Below are 10,892 nucleotides of genomic sequence, written 5' to 3'. Positions count from 1 at the left end.
GAAAGAGAATGGTGTTAGTGTATGTGCTAAGACTTGAATGGAGCATGCCATATTTCATCTCTTCCTAATAAAGCCTAATTGCAGGAAATTAACAGGAAACTTGAAAAATATACACCCATTCTTCTGTTGGGTGTTGTCATCTATTGTTCTCCACAGATCCCCTTTTGGAATGGACTTTTATGAGCTATCGTGGAGCAAGGATTCTCCTGCAGCTGCAGGACTGGATTCTCCCTCAGCAACAAGGGGTTCTACTGAAAGCAAACACTAGCACTCTGTTCCACTGATTGGTCCTATATTTTTCATTAAAACAGTCATTGGATAACATACAGAGTTATTTATGGTTCAGGCGTTAGGTGGCGGGTGGGAGACGTGAATTTGAATGCCATCAGACAGCAGGGAAGTGTACATCAGCCTCCCGTATCATGAATAAGTGTTTGAAGAACAAGACCATTGCATGCAAGCAGGGTATTAGGCTTTTTAAAGCATAGCTTGAGAAAAAAAGGTTAGAAATTTTGCCTTCAGGAAATGGTTTTGATCTTTGGACTCCAAACTGGTGGAGGCGATTCTCAGCAGCTCTGAGAAAAGGTTCAGCAGTTTTGGCTGCCTGGGACTGAATGTGCTGACCTAGGCAGCTCCTTGGTCACAGCATTGCCTGGCTTTCTTTCTGGAGATCCAAACTCTCCCCAGACACTGCTCAGTGAGCTGCAGACTCTAACCCAGCTTTCCAAATTCCTTTCCAAAGCTTGAAATGCACACCATCCAGGGCCCTGGACTCTCTGCACCCTGGTCCTTTCTTTGGGTCTAACTCTAATGACTTTCAGCTGCAGCTCACAGGAGGGCATAGCAGGAAGATGAATCACAGCAAAACACCTGAAGATGTTTTCAAACACCTTTCTGAATCTTACACCGCAGGCTTGTTGCCATCCCCACCTGACACTGGCACAACAGCGTATCGCTCGGAAATCTTTGTAGCTAAGGTGTATTTACATTTTTGAAAGCTCGCGGGTACTGGAGATGCTGATCATTCTTCAAGAAAGTCTTGAAAGACCCAAGCAGGAGCTGATCAGAGAGTCTCAAGGAGTCTGAGCCCCTGTTGCCAGCAGCAGTGGCTGAGCCAGCCTCTGCCGGGGCGAACGCCCGCAGGAATCCTGCCAGTTTTGAGCCCTCGCGTCGCTTAACGTCCCCACGCACCCGTCCACCAAGGCCCCGGGCTTTTGGATCACAGGCCTCGTACCCGCTGCAGCTGAGCGTCAGGAGCGCACGATGCCAGGCCTCTCCCCCGCGGCTGTGAAATGTTATGATGACCTGGTTTGGGTTTTTTGTTTTGTTGTGTAGCTGTGAGAAGCTAAATCCACAGAAGCATGTGGCAGCAATTACGCGGCGTAAATGCCAGCTACCCCTGGTTTTGCTCAGAAGCTGTCAACCAGCCTTTTCAGAAAAATATTTATTTTTGCTTAAAAAGTCCCTCCGCAATGATTTGAACTTGAAGTCCTCTTCCACCTCCGTTTCCAGAAAGGCGGCTGGTTTGGCTGGCGAGGGCTGGGGACAGCTCGGAGGAGTCCCTGGCCCCGGCCCCAGGCTGGGCACGGCCCGACCGCCCCCTGCTCCCCGCTCAGGGGCCGCCCTCCCTGAGGAGGCGCCTTGTACCCCACGCTGCTGCTGCCGGGCCGGGCCCTCACCGGGCGCCCGGGGGCTTCCGGCCTCCGCACCGAGAGGGCGGGAAGCCGAAGCGCCGGCCCCATCTGATGGCGCCACCTGGCGGCGGCGCTGGCAGGCCGCAGCCAGAGCCCTCGTTTTTGCCGGCGGAGGGGCGGAGTCAGGTGCCTTCCCCTTTAAACGGGACGTACCAAGCGCTGCGGGGGTGGGTTGAGCTTTACTGTGTATCCTGGGGTGCATGTTGGCAGCACGACGGACTGGGGGTGGCGGGGCGAGGGATGAGCCCCGAGTCCTGCAGGGTCGCCACCGCCGGGCGCTTTTCTTCGTTTTCCCATGCCTCCGGCTCCTCGTTTGTGGGGAGGGTGAATAGTTCAGTCCTACCAACATGGCCGCCACCATGAAGAAAGCGGTGAGTGCGGGAGGAGGGCACGGAGGGGTTTTTTTTCCGTTCCCGGCCTCTCCCTCCGCCGTGGGCTCCCCCCCGAGGAGAGCACAGCTCCTCCGCTCCCTCCCGGGGCGGCCCGGGCCCTCCGGCCGTTGGGGGCCGTCGTCTCTCGGCGCTGGGGCGGCGCGGCCGTGTCGCCTCAGCGCTGTCTCCCGCCGCCTCCCGCCCCTGGCTCCGGCTCCCGCTCCCCAGAGGCGCCTCCCCGAGCGCCGGCTCCCCGTTCGCGCAGCCCTGTGCGGGGCTGGAGAGGGGAGCGTCCCTTTCCCTAGGCCGCTGCCGGGGCAGGCCCGCTCCGGGTTAGGCCCTGCCGAAAGCACCCCGGTCGCCTGTGGGTGGGTTAAGGTCCTGGCGTTGTTCTCTTGCCCCTGGCGAAATCGCTTGTCGTGCCACCAAACGGGCAAGTGCGGATTGGGTTTCGCTGACGTTGCGGTGCCTGTGCCGGTGCAGTTTGTTGTCAAGTGGCAGAAGCTCTGCCTGGCCGCACAGGCTGCCTGTGAATGGAGGACGCCCAGCCCGTGTCCAGCAGCGGCGCCCCTGCCGCAGCCTCCGCGGGCCGGCCGGGGAGGGCCCGCCTCAGGCGCCGTTCGGTGGGTTTAACATCTCCTATAGCACAGCTAACCAGGTAGCATAAAATGATGTTGCTGGCAGATTACATCGACATGTTGTGCAGTGCCCTGCAGTGATCAGCAGAGGTGTCCCGTTCAGGTGTCAGTGCTGTGAAGAAAACAACCTTTGGTGTTGGGATGCCGTGGAGAGCTGGTGTTTTAATTGGATGTTACTAGGGCCTCTGCCCAGCTAAATGTGGGTATTGCAGATGTCCTTGAGGAGGTGTTTTAAGGAATCAAGTGTATAAGCAGAATGTAGTGGCTGTAAGACTATTTTTCAGAAGCTTTGTAGGACTTATCCTGTAGTGAGATTCAAGTTAACGTAAGAATTAAAGTCTTCATTTTGACCTCTCCTCCTGCAGGCTGCAGAAGATGTCAATGTTACTTTTGAAGATCAACAGAAAATTAACAAGTTTGCAAGAAACACTAGCAGGATCACAGAGCTGAAAGAAGAAATAGAAGTGAAAAAGGTATATTTGCTTCAAATATCACTTATTCTTCATTGCTGTGGGTTAATTTTCAGCTGTAACACAGAAAATAGGGGCTGTGGCTTACTGCAAGTAATGCTTTGGTTCTAATATGGGATTTCTGATACTTTGAACATAGCCAGAGAATGTTAAAATGGAAAAAGAAGTACTGAGAAATAAAGGCCACTAGTATATTTCTGCATGCAGTTCTTAGAACTCCTTAGCTGTCATATAGGAAGCATTGTCTACATATAATGGCTGTTTGTAATGTTCTTAAAATTTCCTGCCAGAGATTGTTCATATTTATTTTTACTTGAACCAGTAAGGCAGTTGTTTGTTACATTTTTCTTTTGATGTGTTGACAGAGATTGTCATTATGAGCGCAGCAGTTTTCTTTTGCTAGGCTGAAGAGGATACCTCATTCTGATTTTCTTTTTTAGTATTAATTCACTTTCTTTCAATGTCAGTCATAGCATTTCCAAAGAAGTTTTACTGAGTTTTTAAAAAATGCTAGTACTGTCACAAAATGTTTTCTATAATTATGATACGTATATTGTAAAAATATTGCCTTTTTATGTTGATGTTCCATTGATGGCTTAAGGTGCTGGGACTCTTAAGCAATCCTACTTTGGCAATAAAATAATTAACTTTTGCTGTCTTATTTATTAATTCTTTTCTGTTCTCTAGCTAAACTAAAAATTGCCTGTGTTAATTATCCTATTAATGACACATAATGAGTATTGACTAGAAATTTCTATTGGTACAGCTCCATTGAATTTAGTGCTTATGCTAAATTACAGGTCTGGAACTGGTAGGATTTTTGCCCAAACTCACAAGTTCATTATCAACTGATAGCATGACAATGTATCCATTTAAATAATTTACCTAGTACAAAGTGACCACCTCTCTTACGTCTTGGTAAATAGAAACAGCTTCAGAATTTGGAAGATGCTTGTGATGACATCATGATGCTTGATGATGGTGATTCATTTCTGATACCCTACCAAATTGGAGATGTCTTCATTAGTCATTCCCAAGAAGAGACACAAGAGATGCTGGAGGAGGCAAAGGTTTGTCTGGGCAAAAGGGAGCTCCTTTACTGGCTGCTATAGTGTGATGAGCACTGGAATGGGATGATCTGTTCATCCTTTGAACTTTTTACTTTCTACAGTTCATGTTTGATATATGATTTGAGGAGGGGGATGTTCATGCATGGGAAGTCATAACTGGGATGTCAGTATACAAAGTCATGCTAGCCTTTGTTTGGCCCCGTAACAAGTTTTACAGCCTGACTGGGCAAAAAGTTGGCAAAGATACGTTTTTATTGTTTATGACAAACATGACTGGATTTGTTTTACATAACTAGTTGATTTTTTTTTTTTTTTTTATTTTTCAGAAAAGTTTACAAGAAGAAATTGAAGCATTAGAATCCCGAGTGGAATCAATTCAGAGGGTGTTATCTGACCTGAAAGTTCAGCTCTATGCAAAGTTCGGAAATAACATAAATCTTGAGGCTGAGGACAGTTAAAGGTGTTCTAAATATACCATACAACTTTCTTGTTTTATTAAATGTTTTGATGACATTGTTTCAATTACATTTAAAAAAAAAAAGATCTACGACATAATTTTCTTTTTTTTTTCTTTTTTTTTTTTTTTTTACTTTCCTGTCTTGGGTTCCATCTATTTAATAAGAGCTTTCTTATTTTGGTTATTGCAGTTATTTATTTGTTCAGGAAAGCATTAGCTTCATACTGTTGGTAAAACATCAAGATTGGAATATTTGCATTGTTTATTAAATTAATAAAGTCAGGCACATATTGTATTTTCCTTGGTGTTGTTTTCCACTCATGAAAATACTTAAGTATAAAAACAATAGAAATGGAGAATTTTTGATTTGCACTGTAACGGCTGTTTGATAAAAGTTTCTCTGTAGTATGTAGGGCATGATCTCACATTCAGCTGTAATGCTATTTAGCTGTTTTTAGCAGCCCTCCTGGAAATACTAAATCTATCCTTTGTCTTTCAATCTTAGCTCAGATAGTATAAAAACTGTTAGCTCAGTGCACAACGTGGCAACAAGTTGACAGGGGAGAAAGGAGGGCTCTTTAAAGCTCACATTGGTATTGAAGAAAAGCTTTTGGAGTCACAGTCTTATTCAGTCATTTAGTACTTTGTATTTGGAAATCACAAAAGATGCTGTAAGTCAGAATGGTGAGTCTTAACTTTTTTAATTTTTCTGAACAATCATTTTCTAAATCCACATTTATATACCAAATTAATGTCAGAATTGTTCATAGATGATATTGCTATGCCAGCATCAGTTCCTGGAACTATGTCTCCATCACTATATGGAGTTGAATGTAATTTTTAAATATCTTAATTTACTGACTCCTTACATCCTTAAAACAATTACGTACTGTCTCACTGTAATCCTGGTTTTGGACTTTTGCCTGCTTTGACTAATGTATTGCTCCATGGATGTACCTGCTCATTATGACTTTATTTTTAAAAATTAAATCTTAGCATACTTAAATCCTCTTTTTAAGCTATTTTCCGAAACAGTGTGGACAGAGAATTCAGTTGGCCAAATATTAATCTACAGTCATTGTTCCTAATACAAATAATCAGAGTATGAAATGAATATACTTTTATAAAGTGATTAATACTTGCCTGTCGTGTCAATGGTGTAGCATCCCTTCTTCAAACAGCGTGAACGTGGATGGAAAAAAAACCCACTTGGTTTCTCTGTTATTGAAGTAGTTTTAACAGGGTAGTGATATTGCACTTGATCTTCAGTACACCTGAGCAGGATCTCACCAGTGCATTATTTATGAATTACAGCATTGTAATTTACATAGTTGTTTACGTAAGTTTATTAACATTGTGTATAAGGTTTAGCATAGTCATAAGACTGTCTTCAGCAGTGAAGATCTAATACCTCAATACAAGCATACAATGTGTATCAACTGATGACTGTAAGTCTCAAAAGCTGTGCTAATGTTCTGTCTGGCCCTGGTGTTTCCCAAGTTTCTCTTTGGTAGAATTCCAATGGTTTGTATGCTTCTGCTGCTGGATATGTGTGCAAAGACCCTGGCTATGACTGTACAGACTTTTAACCTTGTTTTCTAACTGGTTGTGGTTTTAATTCAAGCCTATGCCTCAAGAAGAGTTCAATTTTTTCCTTACTTCCTGAGTGAATACTTCAGCTACTCTTGAGTAAAATATGGATATGGTAGCCATGGCAACTCTTGCTCTATCTGCCAGCCAGTGCTTGTCGCAAATCAAGTGTTTTGGGCCTTCAAGGAGATACAGGTGTTCCTCTACGTAATTTCTGAATGCTTCATACAGTTTTCTATGTTACGTAGGCATTTGGCACCAAACTACTTGGAGCAGTTCTGGGTTGACCAATTACTCTTCTTTTAGGCACTAAAGGGAGAAGCAGGTGGCCAAGTATTTGAGAGCAGCTGATATGAGTATTGTGGACTTCAGTGACTCAGGTCTTCCCTATCCTGCTTTATTAGGTATAGCTCTTAGTCCAAAACTGTCTTCCAGGATAGTGCAGTTTGAGAGCAAGTAATGCAAGTTTGCAGTCTTAGGAGCTGCTGGTATCTTAAGGTTTTGTCTTAACAGCTAAACCATTCATTTGGTATGTTAAAGTAAACCATCCAATGCACTTGTCTTTATAAACCAAAGAAAATGTGAAAGACTTCTTTTTCCAGGTGAAAACTGAGCTAGTAATGGAGTTTGACCCATAATGAGAAGCATCCAGCAGATGGCATCAAAGAACTGGGAAACCCATTTTACGGTAAGCCTATGCCTGGGCTGTGAGTGCCAGTGCTGATTTTAGTAAAGTGAAACTTTGGCTGCAGTGATCACGTTCTCATTAATTGGTTGGTAACACTTTAAAAGTCACTCCTAAGTGACTGCTGTGCCAGCTCTGCTCTTCTGAGCATATTCACGGCTGTGCAGACTGCAGGTATTTAAAATGATTGTGATTTCCAGATAGGCCATAGTATGGATGTGGCTTCATTATGGAAAAGGAAAAGGCAGCTAGTAAGGTTTAACTGTGATTCCAGTGGCAGCTATAAAGCCAAGGAAGACCTTCCTTCAGTAAAGGACCCAAAGGGAGAATGCTGGTGAGGTGTGAAGAGCTTGTGTTATCCCTGCTGTTCTTTGGTATCCTAGAAGTGGAATTGTCCGTATATACAGCCCTGGTGTTTAGGGAAAAGAAGGCCGTTAGAGTTTGGCATTCTTGTGAATGCCAAAAGTCTTCCCTCTCTGGTGCTGGATTTCAGTTCTTTGGGGTTTGTTTTGTGACACCACCCCCTTATTTTCTTTCTTTTTTCTGGTTATCATGGTGTTGGTATATTTTTGGGCATTTCACTAGGCTTTCCTGCACTACTAGAGTTTAGGCTTTTATGGGTATGATGCGTCTTTCCTGTTTGCTTGGTCCTTGCTACAAATTGTATGTCCACGCAGCCTTGAAATTTTTTGCACATATGATGCCCAGTTTCCTTGTATGGTTTGGACAATTGTGTTTGCAAGTCAGGTGGGTAATTAGCCAACAAACTTTTTCAGATTAGTCTCTGGATTTTTGTAGTTTACAGAACATGCTGTGCCAGGCTATCATTTGATATTTTTATATGCATAAAATAGAACGTACAGGAAACCCTTTTTTGTTCTCAAGTTGTCATTGTAGAAGTTGATTTGCAGATCATTCATCAGTTGCTTGAAAGTATTTGACACAGTCCTAGTTTTTCCTTTTAATAACCTTTCTCGTCCCTTGTGAATACATGCAATTGTTTTCCAGTTGGCATTTATTCTGTTTGGCGCCCCATCTTTTAAGTACCTTTTATTTTTGGTAGATTGGAAATTTCTGCTATCTCTAATAATGTTTGCCTTACAGTTATCTTGTTCAGATAATGTAAGTCCATGAAAAAAAGTTCCTCTGTGCACCTCTGTACATGTCATGAATCATTTAGCTGCACTTGACAATATACATTTTTTAATATCGTTGTCAGAACGCAAATAGTTCACAGTCATTCTCTGTACTGTCAAGGTAGTCACATTTGTAAAGCACTTCAAAGCACCATAAAAGTGCTAAGTGTTATTTTAATCTAAGGGCTTTGTTTAGAGCATTGGGCCAATGATCTCTTAGTGATTGAATTAGCTATTCAGCTCCATCTTTGTATTGAAATACAGTTTCCATACTGTTTTTGTTTTGCAAGTCATGGAGCCACCAGTGGCTGGCTTTTTGCTTGGTTCCAGCAATTAAAGTAGGTAAACTAGCAAAACTGCAGCCAGTGAAATATAGGTCATCTCAGTGCATGATGTCAAGGAGACTTAACTTACCAGTTTTTCAAAGCAGCCTGATAAAAAAGTCTGTAAAACATAGTAGGACACAATTATTATATTTTCAGGGTCTTGTTTGTGATTCTGTATCTTGTCAGCTGATATAAAAATGTTTTGCACATGATCTCTACCATAACCTTCTCCAGTGGAACCTTCATTGTTGCTCGCCACTTTTGTAGAGAAGAATCTCAGATACCATTACACCCCATAATATAAATGTGGTTGATAATTACTCAATAATTATAGGAAGTGGTGTGTAGCTGAAGTACAGATAATTTTGTGATATTAACTGTCATTTCAAAGAGTAAAAAGAAATGGAATGCTGAATACTAAAGCCATATTTTCTGTAGAAGCAACAGAATTAAGTAGTTTGGCTTGCATGAGTCAGTGGTTCAGGTAATTTATCTAATGTTATTCTAATAGTCTGATTCATGAAAGAGAAAAAAAATGTGGATGTATATAGGCATGGTAAGGCCTGACAAATTATTTACAACCAAGTTTGTCCTTATTGATTGTACGAGTCATACAGAAAACCAAATTACTTTTGTAATTAAACGTTAGCTGCTGATTGGACTGCACAGAATGCAGTGCACCAAACAGAGGCGTAAATGGCTATGAAGGATTTTCCTCAGCAAGAGGTGAAACAGGTTAAGGGGGACTGCATCCAGCTGTTAGAGATATAATAAAAAAATTGCAAACCTGAGTAGAACATAAGCCATTTACTGCAGAGTTACAAAAATCTTTTGTTTGCTGTTGCTCTCCAAAGCTGGTAGTATACTGTGGCTTTGATCTCAACTTATAAACTGCAGGTATCATGAGGTGGCCCTCTATACCTGTGCCAGCAAACCCCACACTTGGGGGTGCTGAGTGGTGGGGTGCAGGGTTATAATGCAAGTTCATCAAAGGATTGCTTCAGGATAACCGCTGTGGTCTGCTCTGGCATTGTTACCACTTGTACAGGGGAGAGGAGAGACAAGATGTACTTGATGTTGAAATACAGGCTTGGCCAGTACTACACCTGGCCATTTCCTTAAGCTTTTGGGAAAATTTCCTGTTTGCTTTCTCAACACAGCCCAGCACAAGTGAGGAAAAATATTGCTCAGTGGAGTTCTGGATTCTGTCAAGTTTTACCCCTTCAAGCATGGTACAGAAGTCCATCATGTTGGCACATTTGGATGATTTTCTTGCTTTGTTAACTGTAGCTAGTAGGATTGTGCATAGCAGACTTATAGTGCTCAGGTAAAGTTACAACTTTTTTAAAGTTATATTTACAGTTGAAACTTCTACTATCTATTAGGTATCTGGATAGAAGTGTGAATTAAACCAGACTGATTGGTAAGGGCTAGTCAATGAACAACAACCTATAGCACAGAAGTATAAAACCTGACTGCCTTTGGGTACACCATAGCGGTAAATCAACTTGGACAAAAATTATTAATCTCAACACATAGAGCTAAGGACTGATGGTAACTCTACATCCAAGACTGTTTTTTATTAACACTTCAGGGGAAAATAATAAAACTTCCAGTTTCATTTCTGTTGTTTCATTTCTGTACATTTCTTTCTTCCCCAGCTGCTTAATATTGCTATTAAATGTTCATCCATAAAAGCTTTAGTTTGCTTTTGAAAATGTCTCCCAGCACCAATGTTAGACATGTCTATCCTCTCAAACAGCCTCTGGGGAAGTTTTTAAACTTAAGACTTGTCTCTCCTTTGTAGGGGTTAGAGAAGTGTACCTATGTTTTTCATGTATGTGCTACCTAAGACAAATACATTATAATAATTTATGCTCTTGAAAAGAAGAGCAATGGATGTGTTTGTGATGTTCAGGATAGCATTTATAGTGGTTGACTTTTGATGAGGGAAGCAAGGATAATGTCAGGCACAGATGGAAATCCTGGCAACTCCTGTGCTGCTCATGTAGATAGCTGTGTTAAATCTCCCATAAAAATGTGCCCCAACCATTTTACATTTTTTTTTTTTCTTTTGACGTGCAAAGTCAAAATCATATTAAGGGTGACAGTACATTTATCCCCTCCTTGGCTCATACAGTTGTTTACATGAAAGAAACACCATTAGGGGATAAGAATTGTAAACAGGTACATGGTTAGGTAGGTTAACACAAGCATCTCCCTCCAAGTCAGTAGTTGAAGTCATGCACAGTCCTTGGTGTATCTGTAATTATTCTGCAGATAGATAGAAATATTAGCAAACTATTCATTTCATGTTTGTGGCCAAGATCCTTCATGAAGGCAGGCCTCCTTAAACTCTACAGCATTTCTTCTACCTCCTCCTCCCCTCCCCAGCTACTTTTCCCACTGCAGTAGAGAGTGAATCTGGGAGGCTTACTGAAGCAAGGTAGGAGTA

The 10,892-nt window shown here is 42.4% G+C and overlaps 1 protein-coding gene across 2 annotated transcripts; it reads left to right on the top strand.

Moving 5' to 3' along the window:
* Positions 1-1,852: 1,852 nt before the first annotated feature.
* Positions 1,853-5,836, top strand: PFDN4 (prefoldin subunit 4). 2 transcript variants are annotated; one of them, XM_009465507.2, is made up of 4 exons: positions 1,853-2,065; positions 3,069-3,176; positions 4,100-4,243; positions 4,570-5,836. In XM_009465507.2, exons 1-4 carry the CDS (start codon positions 2,042-2,044, stop codon positions 4,699-4,701), a joined length of 408 nt encoding a protein of 135 aa, XP_009463782.1. In that variant the 5' UTR covers positions 1,853-2,041; the 3' UTR covers positions 4,702-5,836. The 2 variants fall into 2 exon arrangements, with proteins under 2 accessions (XP_009463782.1, XP_087606432.1); XM_087750306.1 differs by lacking the exon at positions 1,853-2,065 and adding an exon at positions 2,129-2,688.
* The last annotated feature ends 5,056 nt before the right edge of the window (positions 5,837-10,892 follow it).

Source organism: Nipponia nippon, unplaced genomic scaffold, assembly GCF_047370975.1.
Source record: "Nipponia nippon isolate SJK-2023a ecotype South Korea unplaced genomic scaffold, ASM4737097v1 scaffold_13, whole genome shotgun sequence".
NCBI classification, from domain to species: domain Eukaryota; kingdom Metazoa; phylum Chordata; class Aves; order Pelecaniformes; family Threskiornithidae; genus Nipponia; species Nipponia nippon.
The sequence above is the reverse complement of the archived record's forward strand: the minus strand, read 5'-3'. Positions and strand labels throughout refer to the sequence as shown.